Source organism: Oncorhynchus mykiss, chromosome 5 (assembly GCF_013265735.2).
Source record: "Oncorhynchus mykiss isolate Arlee chromosome 5, USDA_OmykA_1.1, whole genome shotgun sequence".
Taxonomy (NCBI): domain Eukaryota; kingdom Metazoa; phylum Chordata; class Actinopteri; order Salmoniformes; family Salmonidae; genus Oncorhynchus; species Oncorhynchus mykiss.
Genome location: NC_048569.1, coordinates 42,698,382 through 42,719,329, shown reverse-complemented (window position 1 = coordinate 42,719,329; position 20,948 = coordinate 42,698,382). Strand labels below are relative to the sequence as shown.

The window sequence follows — 20,948 nt, the reverse complement described above, 5'->3', positions numbered from 1 at the left end:
CGTCCATGGAAACACAGCAAACAAACGAGACAGATGTACACGAGATGAGAGTGAAATTCCATAGACGTAGGCGAGGAAAACAGGTGTCTACAAAATGATGAAAGCTGCCAATGTTGTAATTTTGTATTTATAAAACTGTGCAAAATGCCTATAATTAAATTTCCAGTTGTCCATAATTTGGGTATAATTTCCCAAACACACAAAGAGGATTTGCAAAAAAGACTTTTCAAAAAAGCTCAGGAAATAACAATCACAACCAATTCAAAGGCTACCAGGTAAGGACTGAGTTTACTGCACTGTCCCTTTTTGATCTTAATTAAGTAATGTAGCCTATATGTGTGTAAAGGTCTGGACCATATGGCACAGGTGGTGGTGCGCAAAACCTCAGAGTTGCTGGTTCAAGCTCTGTCTCTGCAAAATGAGCTAGATTGGGGGAGCTCAATTTAGGCGACTGCCAAAATTTTGTTTTACTGTTTCAATCTCGATATATTTTTCTAAAATGTATATACCCATACCCCTTCGTAAAAAAAAAATGCATAGCCTACTACTGTAAGTTTGTTGTCTTCACATATGCCTACTGTATGGCAAAATGTATCTATTTTACAGAAACCCATTTGAAATAACAGAGGAGTTTATCAGAAAGTACAACAATTCCCATGGCTCTGAGGAACAAGAAAAGTATAATGAGCTGGCACGACAACTACTTAGCCGAAGCAAGGTGTTTACCTGGACTTATCTAATAATAAATGCTCATATTTTAATTTTCAAAATATCCAGGGGTGCGTTCAGTTCGTTTAAACGTTTGTTACATTACATAACGGCTTGTACTGAACAACACATTTCTCCAAAACGTTCTTCAAATTTCTTGAACAGACTTTGAAGGTACGTATTTAATAAAGGGCAGCGGCCATGCTGGCAGCGTTCCCCAACCCTCCCCCTTTCCCGTTTAATTGAACGTGCCATAATGTTTTTCGTACTGAACGCAGCCCAGGTGTCAATGTCCCGCATTCATTTCTCAACCATTTTCCGTGACAGTTCACAGAATTCCCAGCAGATGGTGACAAAATCAAATATGTGTGGCTATTTAACTGGACACTACGGTTGGGGCCAATTCCATTTAAATTACAGTCAATTCAGGAAGTACATTGAAATTCCAATTCTCTTTTTGCGTTTCAATTAGGAAAATTTGGCATAGGAATTTGGTTTACTTTCTGAATTTACTGGAATTTAAATGGAATTGACCCCAACCGTGCTGTACACCTCACAGTAATCATATTTTTCCTCAACAGCGCAGAGCTGGACTGAAATGCATGGGTGAGGGCTACCACGTTCAGCTTCCTCTGGCATGGGCAGAGATGCTGTTGCTTGGTTTGTGCCATGGTAAAATTCAAAATGGTAGGTTATTATTGAGAGACCTAATGTGCATAGAGTGCACTTTTCAATAACTGTACTGTAATGATTGGGCCGGGCCCTGATTTCTTTCCTGACCATTTGACCTGACCATTAAAAACCCAGGGCCCTATAGATTACTATAACTATGTAATTAGAGCCTAGAGGATTTCCTGGTCAAGTCACATGGTCAGGAAAGATTTAGGGCCTTGGTAATTATAATGATTATGAATAATATGTTAATGCCATAGCTGTTAACACATACTGTTTTTGTTTAAATCAAGACAAACATTGTGTTACCTCTTTAGATTCCCTGGATTCCCTTCTGATGTCACTGGACCATGCTCCAGTGCATGCAGAACAGATTCCCGCCCTCTTTTACCTGGGAGAGTCAGTCTTGTACTGGGTCTGTACTGATACGTCCCAGAAGCCCAATTTGTACACCTGCGAAGTGAAGATATTGAAGGTAGAGTGGACAGATCTAGGTTTCTTTTAAGTACGTGTCACTGTGTGGGAAAAAATACCTTATGTAACAAGTTTACAGAACAGCCATACTCCTAAAACAGGGTAAGAACTTGAATTGTATTATATTTAGTTCACCTTTGCAACTTTATTGTGCTCTTTTAGCTGGGATATTTGGTCTTCTTGAGACTATTTCTCTTTCACATCTCTGGAAACCTGAGTGGATACCAAAGAAGCAAATCCCATCTTCACGTTTTTTTAAAAGGTAGAGTACTAGATGGATAAATAGTGATTCATTCTACTTTTGCATAGCAATATCCTGTAATAGTGTAATTATTGTGTGTGTTCCCATGCAGGTTCTACTAATTGATGTGAACTGTGTTGTTGAAAAACACAACTAATGGCTATAAACTGTTTCCCTTTTAGCTCTGTCTCAGTGTGAGCCATGCTACCAACCGTATCCAAACATCTTGCTCTCAGTGCACTTCATGTTACGTTCAGGGGAGATCATTTGTGGACTGGAACCTTTTGAAGATGATTCAGCATCAGTAAGAGTTACATACAAATTCTAACAAATCTCCTAAAATATTTATTTTGGTCCTGATGGAACAGTTATTAAGAGCGCTGCCCATAGTATATACCCTTAATCAAGTAAAAGTACTTTAAAGTACTACTTAGGTCGTTGTATCTGTACTTTATTTTACTATTTATATTTTTGGACAAGTTATACTTTTACTTCACGACATTCCGAAAGAAAATCATGCACTTTTTACTCCATACATTTTCCCTGACATCCAAAAGTACTCGTTACATTTTGAATGCTTAGCAGTACTGAAAAATGGTCCAATTCACACACTTCTCAAGAGAACATCCCTGGTCATCCCTACTGCCTATGATCTCACTAAACAGACGTGCTTCGTTTATAAATTATGTCTGAGTGTTTGAGTGTGCTCCTGGCTATTGGTAAATTTTAAATAAAAAACAAGAAAATGGTTTCATCTAGTTTGCTTAATATAAGGAATTTGAAATTAATTATACTTTACTTTTGATACTGAAGTACATTTTAGCAATTACATTTAAGATGATATACAGTGCCTTGCGAAAGTATTCGGCCCACTTGAACTTTGCTTCCTTTTGCCACATTTCAGGCTTCAAACATAAAGATATTAAACTGTATTGTTTTGTGAAGAATCAACAACAAGTGGGACACAATCATGAAGTGGAACGACATTTATTGGATATTTCAAATTTTTTTAACAAATCAAAAACTGAAAAATTGGGCGTGCAAAATTATTCAGCCCCCTTAAGTTAATACTTTGTAGCGCCACCTTTTGCTGCGATTACAGCTGTAAGTCGCTTGGGGTATGTCTCTATCAGTTTTGCACATCGAGAGACTGAAATTTTTTCCCATTCCTCCTTGCAAAACAGCTCGAGCTCAGTGAGGTTGGATGGAGAGCATTTGTGAACAGCAGTTTTCAGTTCTTTCCACAGATTCTCGATTGGATTCAGGTCTGGACTTTGACTTGGCCATTCTAACACCTGGATATGTTTATTTTTGAACCATTCCATTGTAGATTTTGCTTTATGTTTTGGATCATTGTCTTGTTGGAAGACAAATCTCCGTCCCAGTCTCAGGTCTTTTGCAGACTCCATCAGGTTTTCTTCCAGAATGGTCCTGTATTTGGCTCCATCCATCTTCCCATCAATTTTAACCATCTTCCCTGTCCCTGCTGAAGAAAAGCAGGCCCAAACCATGATGCTGCCACCACCATGTTTGACAGTGGGTATGGTGTGTTCAGGGTGATGAGCTGTGTTGCTTTTACGCCAAACATAACGTTTTGCATTGTTGCCAAAAAGTTCAATTTTGGTTTCATCTGACCAGAGCACCTTCTTCCACATGTTTGGTGTGTCTCCCAGGTGGCTTGTGGCAAACTTTAAATGACACTTTTTATGGATATCTTTAAGAAATGGCTTTCTTCTTGCCACTCTTCCATAAAGGCCAGATTTGTGCAATATACGACTGATTGTTGTCCTATGGACAGAGTCTCCCACCTCAGCTGTAGATCTCTGCAGTCCATCCAGAGTGATCATGGGCCTCTTGGCTGCATCTCTGATCAGTCTTCTCCTTGTATGAGCTGAAAGTTTAGAGGGACGGCCAGGTCTTGGTAGATTTGCAGTGGTCTGATACTCCTTCCATTTCAATATTATCGCTTGCACAGTGCTACTTGGGATGTTTAAAGCTTGGGAAATCTTTTTGTATCCAAATCCGGCTTTAAACTTCTTCACAACAGTATCTCGGACCTGCCTGGTGTGTTCCTTGTTCTTCATGATGCTCTCTGCACTTTTAACGGACCTCTGAGACTATCACAGTGCAGGTGCATTTATACGGAGACTTGATTACACACAGGTGGATTGTATTTATCATCATTAGTCATTTAGGTCAACATTGGATCATTCAGAGATCCTCACTGAACTTCTGGAGAGTTTGCTGCACTGAAAGTAAAGGGGCTGAATAATTTTGCACGCCCAATTTTTCAGTTTTTGATTTGTTAAAAAAGTTTGAAATATCCAATAAATGTTGTTCCACTTCATGATTGTGTCCCACTTGTTGTTGATTCTTCACAAAAAAATACAGTTTTATATCTTTATGTTTGAAGCCTGAAATGTGGCAAAAGGTTGCAAAGTTCAAGGGGGCCGAATACTTTCGCAAGGCACTGTATCTTAACTTTTACTCAAGTATGACAATTGGGTACTTTTTCTACCAGTGCTGCTGGTAGAAAAAGTTGCTTTGGATAATACTCTTCTAAGTGGCATATATTCATTTAAATCCAGTCTATCCCAAAAATGAATTTGGTTTAAGATTAGTGTAAGATTAACATTGGAAAAGTGTATTCACGTTCACTCAAATGCATGTCAATATGTGTAATTCTGCACTGTGTCATAACACAACATGACTTATCTAGGTGACTAATTAAGCGATAATGCCCTCGAAACCGGTATTTGGAAGAAATATTGGCACGGGTTCAAGATTCTTGTGGACCTTTGGAAGAAGATAATACTTTTTAAAAACTCATTGTCTGAAATATAGCCATTCTCCTTAGCTTCTGTGAGGATCCCTTTCAATTCAGCTTTGAGATCCTCTGTAGGGTTGGAGGTCGGTAGAATTCATCATTGTATAATTGACGGTAGGCTTCTGTCACATTTGTCTTCACTCCACACTACGGTAGCGCCACCTTTTGTCTGCTTTTTTAACCACAACCCGTCCTTTTTTGGACAATGATTCAACTGCATCCCCCTCTGTCTTAGAAAAGTTATGTCATGTTTGGTTAGAGTAAATTTGACCTTTTAGTGTGGTATTCTGGACAATGGGACAAAAGGTGAACTTGGGCTTGAAAGGTGTTTTTGAGGGCACAGAAACTGCCTGACCTGAAACACCGGTGTCTGTAGTTGGAGAAATGTTTTGCTCGTACCAGGCCTTCAGATGTAGAAACAAAATAGGTCAATCTTTGTATTGAATTCATTAGTTGAGTATGTGGCTGCAAAGGACAGTCCTTTAGACAAGACCCTTACACAACCAGCATAAAGGGGTTCTCCAGAAATGTTGATCACAGCCTTGTTCTGGTCCTGCTTTGTGTGGTTGGATAGTCTTGATTTCTTCCTCCGTGTTGGCCTCTTCCACGTCCTCTCCCTCTCTTGTTGGGGAACCTGCGTGGCTCCTCTTCCTGGTCTAAAAAATCTTGGGAGGAGCCAGCCTTTGAGCGTCTGGGGTGATCCTCATCATTGCTGCTTGTAAATTTGATCTAGGCTTCCTCCTCTGTGGTGTGATTCTGAATTCTTGCGGGTTGCGGATTCTCCAGGTCAATGGGATGGTATTCTTCGGCTTGCAAGCCTCCCCTTTTTCCTCCAAATATAATGATGGTCATTATGGCCAAACAGTTCTATTCAGACCAGAGGACATTTCTCCAAAAAGTACGATATTTGTCCCCAGGTGCAGTTGCAAACCGTAGTCTGGCTTTTTTTATGGTGTGGTTGGAGCAGTGGCTTCTTCCTTGCTGAGCGGCCTTTCAGGTTATGTCGATATAGGACTCGTTTTACTGTGGATATAGATACTTTTGTACCTTTTTCCTTCACACGGTCCTTTGCTGTTGTTCTGGGATTGATTTGCACTTTTCGCACCAAAGTATGTTCATCTCTAGGAGGCAGAACACGTATCCTTCCTGATTGGTATGAAGGCTGCGTGGTACCATGGTATTTATACTTGCGTACTATTGTTTGTACAGAGGAACATGGTACCTTCAGGAATTTGGAAATTGCTCCCATGGATGAACCAGACTTGTGGAGGTCTAAAAAAAAGAATCTGAGGTCTTGGCTGATTTCTTTTGATTTTCCCATGATGTCAAGCAAAGAGTCACTGAGTGTGAAGGTAGGCCTTGAAATACATCCACAGGTACACCTCCAGTTGACTCAAATGATTCCAATTAGCCTATCAGAAGCTTCTAAAGCAATGACATTGTTTTCTGGAATTTTCCAAGCTGTTTAAAGGCACAGTCAACTTAGTGTACGTAAACTTCTGACCCACTGGAATTGTGATATAATGAATTTTAAGTGAAATAATCTGTCTGTAAAATGTCCTAACCGACTTGCCAAAACTATAGTTTGTTAACAAGAAATTTGTGAAGTGGTTGAAAAACAAGTTTTAATGACTCCAATCTAATTGTATGTAAACTTCTGACTTCAAATGTAGGTGGTAAGGCCCTGCAATAGACTTGCGTCCTGTCCAGGGGGTGTACTTTACATCAAGATGCCTCACGCTACAGAAACAGGAGATCGGCTCCTGCCCAATGAGCCGTTCCGGCTCTCACAAGCCAAAGCTCTTACATTGCTACTTCCTTACTACTTATGCCTACTATATTGTTGAAGATCCTTTCCATCATCTTACTCTAAATAGACAAAATATGTGTTTATGAGTTGTGAGACCCCTACCATCTCTGCCTAGCTTGCGCACGTTACTAAAATATCAAAAATTATTTTGGATTCCTGGAGCATTTAATATCTAATGCTTATTTGTATGACTTATTCAAAACTGTCCCAAGAATGGCTGCAATAGTAATACAAATATCATACTTTTTCAGAGACACAAGTACGCATATCAGATATGTGATTACACTGGCAAAATTGGGAAGAAGTGGAATAATAGAATAAGTGTGGGGAGTAACGGTAGTGTTCTTGGTGACAAGCACAGTAACTACCCTCTATTTTAGCCCATTGTTAAGAATGAGAATTGTTCCACTGATCAGACTAAATAAAGTAAATAGATAATAATAACATGAACTGACATGTTGTCCACCTAATCAAAGGATCAGAGAATGAATCTAGTACTGAAAGCATGAGCTACAGCTAGCTAGCACTGCAGTGCATAAAATGTGGTGAGTAGTTGACTCCAAGAGAAAGACAATAGTTGAACAGTTTTCAACATATGAATTTATTCAAAAATGAAGGAGAAGCGAGAGAGGGCGTGACAGTGTCATTTTTTCCTCACTTTTAGTTTCACTTACTTAGCTAGCAAATGTAGCTGGCTTGTTTAGTTACTCAACACCTGGCTAAAACAGAGGAATGCTATGTTAGCTAGCTGGCTATGACTATCCAACACATCACTGGAACTCTTCCATGTCAAGGTACGCTTTTTGTTTAATTAATTTATTGCCACCGGCACCTGCCGGTGTAACTGCTTACTGACTGTACACTGTGATCTTACTGCATGATTGTAGTGAGTTCACTAATGTATTTGTTTTATTAGCTATGTTGACTAGAATGTTACTTTAGCTAATATAGGTACAACGATGTATGCTGTGTGTAGCGGTTATGACATAGTTTGGCTTGGAAAGGTTTTTTCGCCTGGTCACATAGAGCTGATATGTTGTTTATTGAAGTCCACAAACAAAGGGAAAAGGTGAGAGGAGGAGAGTGCATAGAGGCGAGAAGGAATACAACGTGGCTGCTATGAAAGTGAACTGTGTTTATGCATGATCAGGTGGGTATTCATTCCACCGATTCTGTTTTAAAAAATGTCTTAAACGAAACGGGGAAAAATTACCAGAATTTGTCCAATAGAAACTCGTTTGCAACTGTTGGACGAATGATTACACCCTAGATAACGTAGGAGCAGGCAAGCATGTGCAAGGCGGTATTGAATGGGTCACTCTCTGTCCATGCGTCTGTCATCTCAAATTTTTCTCTCAACCTGTGTGCACCTACGTTGTAAACTTTCATTCAGGCTAGGTTGCAGCAACCACGTGATGGGTATAGGGAAAATTTGATCATGCAGTAGCCTAAACCTATCGATGTTACATTGAATTGGGTGAATGGAATTTGAATGACAGTCATCAAACATGCTGTAATAGAAAAAATAAAATCTTCACCCCTCATCATAAACGGCAGTGACCGCCACTGCTGTAAATCTGTCTTTGTCACAGCCTAAATGCCAAACGAGGGGACTAATGTGAGTGTGGATTAAATCGACTTTAGTACATGCTGTCAAAAGGCTGCATTCTGCAATAATAGGGACGGGAGTAACAGCAATTTTTGTTTTTACCGTGCTGCTCTTTTTACAGTTTTATAAACTCAGCGGATAACATTCTCGCTCTGCATTCAGCTACACTCTAATTTTGAGGGGCGTTTCTTTAAAACATGCATTCAATCCCCTTGATCCCTTACATAACTAGACCAATCATATGCTTCAATGTGCCGTTGTTCACTGTGCTGTTGCAAAACAGGACAGTGGTAGAGGTTCCGCTCGTAATGTTAAATTGCAGGCGCAGATGCTCCGATTTCAAAACGATTTGGAGCACAGTTGAAAAGTTAACGCGCTGACTATACAATTAACTAATTCGAAAAATAAAAACAGTACTTTTCAATGCGTGAGAAGAGGGTCAAATGTGTGTGTCCCTCTGCCAATGTGTGAGAGTTGGCAGATCTGCATCCACAACAATGAGCTTATGATGGGCGATTTCGCCTGGCATAGAAAATGTGCTCTCTCATCAGAACACTATTGTTCAGATGAGCTAGCCAACAACACAGCAAACACAATCACTTCAAACTGAAGCTGCAAACGAGCTGCATTTTGTTTCGTTCGACCTGTTTTCTATCGACCATTCTTTCCCTATAGCCATACAAATTATGCCAGCTGATTCATGATTTCGCCTGGCTGAGAAAAGCTGCCCGCCTGTCATTCTCATCCCGACCCTTACACCGTTTATTACTATGGGACAGCTAGAGGTCGAATTTCAATACTGAAACAATGTTGCAAATGTCAGTGAGACAGAGTAAGGTTTATACAAACATCCACTATTGAAAACCAGTTGCTAGTCTAAGAGAAACAGGAGATAATGTCAAGATGCTTTGTACAGCGGAGATCAAGTTGAACAATTCATATAAATTGCCTGGCTGGGTTGACGAGACAGTGGATTGCGCAGTGAGATGTAACAGAGTAAATAGGCATTTCAAAGTCATAGCTTTAGCCGGTGGTAATTTGTGGAATAGACACAGGCTGGAATACGGTTTCAACCAATAAACGTCCAAGATTAGACCCACCCACATATGCTGTTTGCATATCCCGTAGCTACGTCCTGATGCTTTCCATATGTGATCTGTTGTGTACTGTAGGCTCAGGCAGACTGTCAGGAGTATGACATGAACCAGGTGCTCTGGCATTGTCTTCTCAGTTGGTACTGCGTACAAAACAATGTCCGCCAGCTCTCCCAAGTGGCACAGCACCTCATCATGCTGAGAGAGGAGCTGCAGAAAGACAACTGGTTGGTTTGGGCTGGGTATTGTAATCTTGTTCTCTCCAACAGTCAAACGTTTTCATTAGTGCAACATTAGTTCCTACATTACTCCTGACGCATCATGCTTCATAAATATATGAATGTTTATTTTATACCAGTATCAAGTCATAAATACTTGTGTAATCATCCAAATCAAAGTGTTTTATTGTAAATTAATACATTTTATTTCATATTTGTTAAATCCAGGGTGGACTGTGCTTTGGGATTAATGGTTCTGGGTGAGGCTGCAAAGTCCAGCTTGTTGTGCCTTCAGATGTTGATGAGTCTCCACATCAACCCAAAGACAGAGCAGGATGGGATTATAGAAGAAAACGTAAAGCTATTAACTGCCATACATATTATGGGCTGGTTACCCAGACCAAGATTAAGCCTAGTCCTGGACTAAAAGTTATTTTAACTGGAGATTCTCCATTGAGCATGCTTTTTTTTAGCCCAGGTCTAGGCTAAATCTGGTTCTGGTAAAGCCGGCCCATAATCCACACACTAAATTAACTTCTCTCTCTTTTCATTTCTTTCATTCGTGCTAAAAGTATGTCATTCTCTTTTCCAGGAAGGTATGTCTCAGAGTGGTTGCTGGCCATGGCAGTTGGAACACATCTATACCACTGTGTTAGCAGACATATGCCAGCATAGCAGCAATGCAGAGATACAGAAAACAGCTCTGCTGGGCAGTCAAACCCCTCCAGGATATCACAATACTGATGGACTGCTTAAACTTCTGAACCACTGTAAGTCCAGGAAGTCGCATGACGGATGGAGATAGTGGAAAAACAAGCAAACAAACACTGAAGCATGAGCATTGTACAAAAATAGCCACATTTGTTTTGGTTTTGGTTTGTGGGAGTTATAGAGTTTTCATCATCTTCAGATTTTATGCCTAAATGATTTATTAGCCTAAACTTCCATTGCATGCATTACAGTTTAAAGCAAGAGTACGATCCAATGAAACAGCTTGCATTAACCATTATCTTTACACCAAAAGTCTAAAGCAGTAATTCCCTATCCTGGTCTCCAGTTTGTCAGGGTTTTCACTGAGTGTGGTGTCATCTGTTCATTCGCTAGCTGGCGCCGAGGCCTGGCAGCTGCGCTACAGTGCTGTTCAGGCTTTGGTGTGCGTATGCCGAGGGCTCAGCGGAGCTGTGTTGCAGGAGGGGCTGAGGAATGTGGCCTGGATCACTCTGCAGGAACACCTGTGCCAAGAGACTGACCAGAGAGTCGGAGATGCCGCCCGGGTTATAGAGGTGCCGAGTTGTTTTTGATATCTCTTAAGGTCCAGATCTTTTCCTAGTCAACGTACTCTCAAAGAAAAGAGATGTCTTTGACTTTTCATATACAACTGCTGTGTTGTCACAACTGCTTTTCCCTTTACAAAGTATTGTTTAAAGCACAAACATATCTGCTTACCAGGTTGGAGCTGAATAACATCATTAGGAAAATCCTGAAAGTCCTGAAATTTGTCACAGTCTATATATAGTATGGAAGATTCTGAAAACGAATATCAATTACCTGTAAAAGAGGATTCAGTCTTAAAATCCAAACAGAATCAGCAACTTGGCTTCTTATTCACACATTTATTGTTAGCTGAAATATAATTTGCATCAGAAAAAATGTAAAACTGGTTCTTACTTGTGATCGAAACGAAGGGAACAAAGGCAGTTTTTGGTGATTTATGGATCCAATTAAAGATTAGCATATTTTATCATTACTGTGGTTATTACCATGGCATTGTTTAATACTCTGTCCAAGTTTTTGCAAATGAAATGCATAACTACTAAATTACTTAACTTATTATTATTATTTTTTAAACATAAGTTAAGGCACTGCAATATATATGTGCTCTTTTATTTGTTTCCTAGGCTGAAACGAATGTTTCAGAGAGCAGTCTTCTCAGTGAGGGAGGGAAGCCATCATCATCTACCTCTGCTTCTAGCGTACCTGCTTGTCTACCTGGCCAACTGATCACTTGGAGGTTAGCATGTACCCTCTCTCAGCTCTACCTTCCCCCCACGCCTCTCCAGCTCACCCCCCACACCAAGGCCAAGAAGGAACCACCACCTCCCTCCAACAGACCTAGGCTGGAAGCCTGTCCTCCACTGCCTAAAGAAACAGTCCCTGGCCCTGCCAGTAAGACGCAGCATCCAACCAGACATCCAGAGGAATATCACAGTGCCCCGGGGTACAGTAAACAGATTTTGGCTAAATTGTTCTACGTTTGACTACAATACTTGATGTAACTATGGAAAAGAAGTGACATGTAATTGAACATGATGTCATTACATTTATCCTAGAAAAAGTAAGAAACATCAAACTTACATGGACTTCAATGCACGTACAGATGTTGACTTGATGAGAGTTGTGGAGGACCAGGTGAGAGCATTACATTAAGACATACATAAAAAGTGATTCACGCAAGGTATTACAAACCTGATACACGCAGATTACAATTATGAATGTCAATTTTGTATTGATAATGTCCCTTGCATAAATAGAGATGTGCCAAAAACAAATCATAGAGTGTAATTAGAAATGAATGTCCTTTTCCAGTGTGTGTGATGTGTTCCTTATGGTGGCATTGTGCCTGGGGATATACTGTACCCTGATTGCTTTTTGAGGATGTTCTCTTGCTAAAAGTGTATTAGCCAACCCTTACTGTGCATGGTTTAGGACAGTGCCTTGCGAAAGTATTCGGCCACCTTGAACTTTGCGACCTTTTGCCACATTTCAGGCTTCAAACATAAAGATATAAAACTGTATTTTTTTGTGAAGAATCAACAACAAGTGGGACACAATCATGAAGTGGAACGACATTTATTGGATATTTCAATTTTTTTTAACAAATCAAAAACTGAAAAATTGGGCGTGCAAAATTATTCAGCCCCCTTAAGTTAATACTTTGTAGCGCCACCTTTTGCTGCGATTACAGCTGTAATTCGCTTGGGGTATGTCTCTATCAGTTTTGCACATCGAGAGACTGAAATTTCTTCCCATTCCTCCTTGCAAAACAGCTCGAGCTCAGTGAGGTTGGATGGAGAGCATTTGTGAACAGCAGTTTTCAGTTCTTTCCACAGATTCTCGATTGGATTCAGGTCTGGACTTTGACTTGGCCATTCTAACACCTGGATATGTTTATTTTTGAACCATTCCATTGTAGATTTTGCTTTATGTTTTGTCTTGTTGGAAGACAAATCTCCGTCCCAGTCTCAGGTCTTTTGCAGACTCCATCAGGTTTTTTTCCAGAATGGTCCTGTATTTGGCTCCATCTATCTTCCCATCAATTTTAACCATCTTCCCTGTCCCTGCTGAAGAAAAGCAGGCCCAAACCATGATGCTGCCACCACCATGTTTGACAGTGGGGATGGTGTGTTCAGCTGTGTTGCTTTTACGCCAAACATAACGTTTTGCATTGTTGCCAAAAAGTTCAATTTTGGTTTCATCTGACCAGAGCACCTTCTTCCACATGTTTGGTGTGTCTCCCAGGTGGCTTGTGGCAAACTTTAAATGACACTTTTTATGGATATCTTTAAGAAATGGCTTTCTTCTTGCCACTCTTCCATAAAGGCCAGATTTGTGCAATATACGACTGATTGTTGTCCTATGGACAGAGTCTCCCACCCCAGCTGTAGATCTCTGCAGTCCATCCAGAGTGATCATGGGCCTCTTGGCTGCATCTCTGATCAGTCTTCTCCTTGTATGAGCTGAAAGTTTAGAGGGACGGCCAGGTCTTGGTAGATTTGCAGTGGTCTGATACTCCTTCCATTTCAATATTATCGCTTGCACAGTGCTACTTGGGATGTTTAAAGCTTGGGAAATCTTTTTGTATCCAAATCCAGCTTTAAACTTCTTCACAACAGTATCGTGGACCTGCCTGGTGTGTTCCTTGTTCTTCATGATGCTCTCTGCGCTTTTAACGGACCTCTGAGACTATCACAGTGCAGGTGCATTTATACAGAGACTTGATTACACACAGGTGGATTGTATTTATCATCATTAGTCATTTAGGTCAACATTGGATCATTCAGAGATCCTCACTGAACTTCTGGAGAGAGTTTGCTGCACTGAAAGTAAAGGGGCTGAATAATTTTGCACGCCCAATTTTTCAGTTTTTGATTTGTTAAAAAAGTTTTAAATATCCAATAAATGTCATTCCACTTCATGATTGTGTCCCACTTGTTGTTGATTCTTCACAAAAAAATACAGTTTTATATCTTTATGTTTGAAGCCTGAAATGTGGCAAAAGGTCGCAAAGGTCAAGGGGGCGAATACTTTCGCAAGGCACTGTATATTAGCAGTGATAACTTAATCAAAGTCACTGTAATTTCTGATGATGGTTGAAAGTAACTATGGTTGGGATGGAAATTCAAGTCAAATGTATTTTCATTTCACTACAGTGGCAAAAAGAACTACAGATCAAAATGGCAGAGGAGGAAGATGCTGAACAAAATGAATTAGAGAAAGTACAAAAGGAAAAAGAGGAACAATTCAAAGAGATTATGAGGAGGCGGGTGGAGAAAGTCAAGAAGGACACCAAACCATATGAGCTGCCTGAATATCAACAAACGGGAGGTCAAATCTGAATCTGAAAGAGACATACATGACTTGTGCCATGCTCTTTGTTATAATACTGATCCAAAAACATTTTTACCATGGTGATTGCATCTAGCATTATTTTGGGAGGGAATAGTGTCTTGCATACAACAAGTGCAAAATTGTTTTATGCACTTTATTTCATTTAATTGGCCAACGTAACTTGGGTTTCATCCTTTTTTAATCTCACATTATATTTACAGAAAGATAGAAAAAAAAATGACAAAATGTGACTCTTAGCGAGCAACATTGGTAGAAATTTGTGTGAACATTCCAAGTGAACTCGCAGTGCAGTTTCCCTTTACCTGCAAGTGATTGAATGGAACAAAACATCCAACGTGTGTGCTCTACCAAGAGGAGCTTCACAAAACGACAGTAGAGGACGTTGCACATCTCTGTTGAAGCAGTAGATATACTGCACTGAGGTTATCATAAGATGTGATTTAAAAAATAAAAAAAATGTGATAGCTGTGTAAAGCAACAAAAAATGTTTTATCACTCACCACATATACAGTGGGGAGAACAAGTATTTGATACACTGCTGCCGATTTTGCAGGTTTTCCTACTTACAAAGCATGTAGAGGTCTGTAATTTTTATCATAGGTACACTTCAACTGTGAGAGAAGGAATCTAAAACAAAAATCCAGAAAATCACATTGTATGATTTTTAAGTAAATAATTTGCATTTTATTGCATGACATAAGTATTTGATCACCTACCAACCAGTAAGAATTCCGGCTCTCACAGACCTGTTAGTTTTTCTTTAAGAAGCCCTCATGTTCAGCACTCATTACCTGTATTAACGGCACCTGTTTGAACACGTTACCTGTATAAAAGACACCTGTCCACACACTCAATCAAACAGACTCCAACCCCTCCACAATGCCCAAGACCAGAGAGCTGTGTAAGGACATCAAGAATAAATTGTAGACCTGCACAAGGCTGGGATGGGCTACAGGACAATAGGCAAGCAGCTTGGTGAGAAGGCAACAACTGTTGCTGCAATTATTAGAAAATTGAAGAAGTTCTCGATGACAGTCAATCACCCTCGGTCTGGGGCTCCATGCAAGATCTCACCTCGTGGGGCATCAATGATCATGAGGAAGGTGAGGGATCAGCCCAGAACTACACCGCAGGACTTGGTCAATGACCTGAAGAGAGCTGGGACCACAGTCTCAAAGAAAACCATTAGTAACACAATACGCCGTCATGGATTAAAATCCTGCAGCGCACGCAAGGTCCCCCTGCTCAAGCCAGTGCATGTCCAGGCCTGTCTGATGTTTGCCAATGACCATCTGGATGATCCAGAGGAGGAATGGGAGAAGTTCATGTGATCTGATGAGACAAAAATAGAGCCTTTTGGTCTAAACTCCACTCACCGTGTTTGGAGGAAGAAAAAGGATGAGTACAACCCCAAGAACACCATCCCAACCGTGAAGCATGGAGGTGGAAACCATTCTTTGGGGATGCTTTTCTGCAAAGGGCATAGGACGACTGCACCGTATTGAGGGGAGGATGGATGGGGCCATGTATCGCAAGATCTTGGCCAACAACCTCCTTCCCTCAGTAAGAGCATTGAATATGGGTTGTGGCTGGGTCTTCCAGCATCACAACGACCCGAAACACACAGCCAGGGCAACTAAGGAGTGGCTCTGTAAGAAGCATCTCAAGGTCCTGGAGTGGCCTAGCCAGTCTCCAGACCCGAACCCAATAGAAAATCTTTGGAGGGAGCTGAAAGTCTGTATTGCCCAGCGACAGCCCCGAAACCTGAAGGATCTGTATGGAGGAGTGGGCCAAAATCCCTGGTGCAGTGTTTGTAAACCTGGTTCAAGAACTACATGAAACGTATGATCTCTGTGATTGCAAACAAACGTTTCTGTACCAAATATTAAGTTCTGCTTTTCTGATGTATCAAATACTTAAAAATTACAGACCTCTACATGCTTTGTAAGTAGGAAAACCTGCTAAATCGGCAGTGTATCAAATACTTGTTCTCCCCACTGTATGAAGGTCAGAATAACAGACCCATATCAATTAATGTAATACCACATGTCAATCTTGTGACATCAACTATGAAATGCATTCATTTTGCATCGATAGCAAATTGTAAGTGACAATTTTCTCCCAAGACCAACATACAAAGATATGTACATAAGGCTCATTATAAAACTGTGAAATAAGGCACATTTCTTGCTCTTTGGAACGAACAACAAAACAAGATCTCACTTGCAATTAACAATTTATCACATATAAATGTTGACCGCTAAAAAAATATTGAATTAATATTTAGAATCAGTTGGCCTTCAAATATTTTTTCAGGCACGCCAAGGACATGAAGCAATATTCACTATGATTGAAGCCATACCTCAGTATAAAGAAAACAAAGAATCACATTGTACAAAATCATATCTGTGGAAAAAGGAAATCTGAACATGTGGTCATCCCAATAGATGTGAAATTGCAACACAAACGTTCCCAACACATACAGAACCTGAGACTGCAGCATAACTAGGTATACTGGACTCAAACAATATAATATTGCACTTGTAGAATTAAGCTTAAGCAAGTTCCATTTACTTCTCCTCCTGCCTCTCTTTCCTTCTCGTCCTCCCTCTCTTCTTCCTCTTTCCCTCCTTCTGTCTCTTCCAAGGATGTCCTATGCATTTCAGGCTTCTGCATAGCCTCGCTGACTATGTTTTTTCGGCACAGGAACAGAGGCCGGATGTTGGGCATGTTCCGTGGCGATCACCGACTCTCTGGCCAGCGCTCATGTCAGCTGCACACGGTATGTGCTGATCTCCATTGGCTTAAGGCTGATTTCCTCTTGGTTCGACCCTTTATCAGGCGTGTGCATCAGAGTAAGAGACGCAGGGGTGATGCTCTGGAATTTCAGTTCAGAAAACAGCTTCTCCATGCGGATCTGTGAGAAAACCAATCCAAACATGAACAATGGCATTATACCCGCATGTTTGAATAGGAAAACCCATTATGAAAGGCGTTGATGGATAGGTTCAATAAAAAAAATTGACACCGATGATCACGATGAAATACCATTTCCTTTTAGAAGCTATTAATATAACTGGACACTTAACAGGCTTATTAAATATATTAAGATTAAGTGCCTGGGTCAACAGAGATTTCACCATCTACTCTGGCCATTTTCTAATGAACACACTCTTGGTCATAACAGCCTTGATTTTCCTCTTGGAGAGAGATAAGTATTCACTTAAACTGATTATGGTTGCATTGTTACAGTTGTCATGACATTGGAAAAGGAGGAAATGTAATGAAAGGAATTTCCTTCCTCACTGCACATTTTCTGTGGCAAGTGACTCTTGAGCTTTTTTTGCTGGAGGGGAAGTTCATTTCTGTAACACTACTAGCTGCTTGAATAAAGAGCATCGCGTGCAACCCTCAGGTTAAAATTCCCTTTAATCACTAATTAATAAAGTGTTTGATCACAACTTTCATTTGTGTGTGTATAACGTGTGTGTTCCTGTGTGTGCTAGTGTGCCGGCATGTGTGTGGCAGGCCTTACCTTCCCCTGCGTGGTGGCACACAGTAGCCCTGTGTTCCTATTCGAGAGGGCGCAGTCAAAGCCTTTTCTGTGCAGAATCAAAGCCGCCTCGTCCGACGGCCCACCCCCTTCCTCCTGTAGGACCAGTGAGAAACTTCAGTCCCCATAAAGACCCCTCCTGTTCTCCCCCCCCCCCCTTCAGCCTAAACACTGGATCAATTATAGATACCACCCTTTCACAGGTCAGCTGCATTTCCACAGCCATGTTCGAGGTGCTGCTTCTGCAACAGACCTGGGTTCAAATACTGTTCTACATAATTTCAAACACTTTATCAGTGCTTTATTGAGCTAGTCTGGATGAATGGACCAATAGAATAGTCTCAATACCGCAAACCCCACCCCACCTATCTGGAATACCAGGCAAGAAAGATCGAAAGATTTTAAATAGTATTTGAACCCAGGTTCGGACTCTGAAACAGGGTTACTGCAGTCAATTTCATCCCCCTTTCAGAAACAGTTTTTTTTTGTTTTTACATCCACAGTTCCTGGCTGAGTATATGGAGATGCCACAGTGCATACTAAGTGTGTTAGTAGTAGGTAGTAGCGGCAGTGGTGTCATCATGTGAGTATTTGTATAAATGAGTACAAAGCCCTCGTCGAACACACATTCAACGATTCTGCCCGTCTCCTCTTTTGATTTGTTCTCAGAGTCAAATTGGATGTCCGAGCGTGCCTGTACAATCGATAATCGAGCAAATTGGTCGGCAGATCCCCGGAACAATTAGCTCGATCTTTGACATGATAGACGGCGGTGTCATCAGAGTTGATGGGCCATGCAACAACAAAGAGGAGATCATAGAAGACTTACAACATACAGATGTAGTGTTTATTTACAGAGATTATATAAGGAAATGAATGGAGAGCCCCTTGGAGGAGTGCTGAGTGTGTGTTTTGTCCTAACAAGCAATTAAGCCAGTATTCCATACAGCCAGGGTAATCCATACAGTCAGGGATGCGCTTAATCATATTAAAGACAATGACTATGAGAACACAGCGGTGCACTCATCACTTTAGAAAACCTGGTGACTCTTTGTAAGGAGTTGCTCCTATGTAGTACCACTGTAAGTACTGTGGCAACAGCATTGTATTAACATGTTACATAGTAATTCATCGTTTGAATACAGTAGCAAATGACGCGAGCGTTTCTTTTTTGGGGGAATAAGGAACGGGTTCATTCGAAAAATGTCCCGAACGCCATGAATATGCAAGTACAACGCAACGATTAAATCACTAGGGAACAACCTGTTAACGCAAGGTAAATGAAAACATTACTACACAGGTAAAAGAGCAACGGGATGTACGGCTTGTTGCGGCCTTATGCTCCACAGAGAGAAAAGAGAAGAAAGTATTATGTAGCAATACGAAAACCTTCACCTTGGACTGGATGGTGCGTAGGTTGACCAAGTGGACGTCACAGGGCAGTGATGAGGCCAGAGGGCTTAAGGGGGATAGAGACCGGGACTCTGCCTCCGTGCTCACAGCCATGGGGATCAGAGGGTGGTTCAGGTACAGCGACGACACGTGACTCAGCAGAGACGGGTAGCTGAGGGTAGAGAGTTTCTCCCCCTGGAAATATCAAAGCAGGGACATGGACGGGTTAGGGCAATACTCTGGTGCAAAAGTAACTGGGAAAAGAGAGGATTGATCATAATGTACTATAATGACAATGTTTGAACCTTAATCGTCTTAATCAAGTCTCCATTGTCAGTGAACCTCAGTAAACCTACAATAGAACTACACTCTACAGTAACTACGAAAATGACAAAATTGCTTCAAATTCCTGGTATTAGTACCCCATCGGTCTTGGCCCTCTTCTCCAGTAGCAGGCGGAAGGAGCTGGCAGTAACTTTGTTGTCCAGGACGCCCTGGCCCATCCCGCGGTTATCATCCTGGTTCAGCCGACGGTCCATGATCACCTCCAATTGGCCTGGAGGGGAAAAGGTCAAAGTTGATCTATTTCAATATCACATTGCCTTCTGTTTACATAACATAAATGTGTATATACATGTATTGCTTGGCAAGAAACAGCACGATAGAAATTGCACTCATTTTAAATCAAGTCATATCTCTCCTTCTTTTCACATCCTGGTGCCAAAATAGCAGATGACACTATGTACTGTACAGATGGTAATCTTAGAACCGAGCAGGGATGTCATCTTTCCTGGACAATTAAAGTACTGATGCCCTCCTTCCAATAGACAACAGAAAACAAATCCCCAGGCCTGCACTCACCACTCTTGAGGCTGGCGGAGCCCAGGGACTGTGCGGTGAGGAGGGTCAGTCTGGTGCCGGGGTCCTGAAGGTAGGCCATACTGGTCATGGGGTAAAAGTTTGCCTGGAGGGGAAGTTTGGCCATGGTTTTTCTAGACTGGATCTGCAAGAAAATCACATCAAAGATGGTGGATAAATGAAGATGTCCCACTCATGCGCTGACCAGCTGGCAAGTATCTTCACTGACATTTTCAACCTCTCCCTGATCCAGTCGGTAATACCTACATGTTTCAAGCAGACCACCATAGTCCCTTTGCCCAAGAAAGCAAAGGTAACCTGCCTAAATTACTATCGCCCCGTAGTACCCACATCTTTATTAATGCAATGCTTTGAAAGGCTGGTCATGGCAGTCATCAGCACCATCATCCCAGACACCCTGGACCCACTCCGAATCACATAACGCCCCAACAAATCCACAGATTATGCAATCTTTATTGAGCTCCACACTGCCCTTTCCCACCTGGACAAAAGGAACACCTATGTGAGAATGCTGTTCATTGAAGACAGCTCAGCGTTCAATACCATAGTGCCCTCCAAGCTCATCACTAAGCTCACAACCCTGGGACTGAACAACTTCCTCTGCAACTGGATCCTGGACTTCCTAACGGGCCGCCCCCAGTTGGTGAGGGTAGGCCACAACACATCCGCCACGCTGACCCTCAAGACGGGAGCCCCCAGGGGTGCATGCTTAGTCCCCTCCTGTACTCCCTGTTCACCCATGACTGCGCAGCCGCGCACGACTCCAACGCCATCATTAAGTTTCCTGACGACACGACAGTGCCTGATCACCGACGACAATGAGACAGCCTATAATGAGGATG

General features: G+C 41.4%; 2 protein-coding genes across 4 annotated transcripts in view; one reads left to right on the top strand and one right to left on the bottom strand.

Annotated features, from left to right (window-relative positions):
- Position 1: 1 nt before the first annotated feature.
- Positions 2–14,499, top strand: tmem232 (transmembrane protein 232). Its single transcript, XM_021602985.2, has 13 exons — positions 2–275; positions 607–718; positions 1,290–1,395; positions 1,698–1,855; positions 2,017–2,116; positions 2,278–2,399; positions 9,514–9,662; positions 9,882–10,008; positions 10,246–10,423; positions 10,758–10,936; positions 11,552–11,871; positions 11,984–12,062; positions 14,084–14,499. Exons 1-13 carry the CDS (start codon positions 145–147, stop codon positions 14,267–14,269), a joined length of 1,947 nt encoding a protein of 648 aa, XP_021458660.2. The 5' UTR covers positions 2–144; the 3' UTR covers positions 14,270–14,499.
- Positions 14,500–15,958: 1,459 nt separating this feature from the next.
- LOC110523878 (alpha-mannosidase 2) overlaps positions 15,959–20,948 on the bottom strand; it is a 78,045-nt gene continuing 73,055 nt past the window's right edge. For all 3 annotated transcript variants that reach the window (XM_036977593.1, XM_036977591.1, XM_036977592.1), the window contains exons 18-22: positions 20,089–20,230; positions 19,650–19,783; positions 19,231–19,422; positions 17,818–17,931; positions 15,959–17,199 (exon numbers count right to left, since the gene is read on the bottom strand). In XM_036977593.1, coding sequence (XP_036833488.1) covers positions 17,047–17,199; positions 17,818–17,931; positions 19,231–19,422; positions 19,650–19,783; positions 20,089–20,230 — 735 coding nt within the window. In that variant the 3' untranslated portion in view covers positions 15,959–17,046. The remainder of the gene's footprint in view (positions 17,200–17,817; positions 17,932–19,230; positions 19,423–19,649; positions 19,784–20,088; positions 20,231–20,948) is intronic.

Excerpts from the sequence above, each read along its gene's own strand:
- tmem232 (XM_021602985.2), top strand. The coding sequence starts at position 145 with ATGCCTATAATTAAATTTCCAGTTGTCCATAATTTGGGTATAATTTCC. Across the intron at positions 719-1,289 it reads AACTACTTAGCCGAAGCAAG|CGCAGAGCTGGACTGAAATG; the intron begins GTGTTTACCTGG and ends TTTCCTCAACAG. Across the intron at positions 10,937-11,551 it reads ATGCCGCCCGGGTTATAGAG|GCTGAAACGAATGTTTCAGA; the intron begins GTGCCGAGTTGT and ends TTTGTTTCCTAG.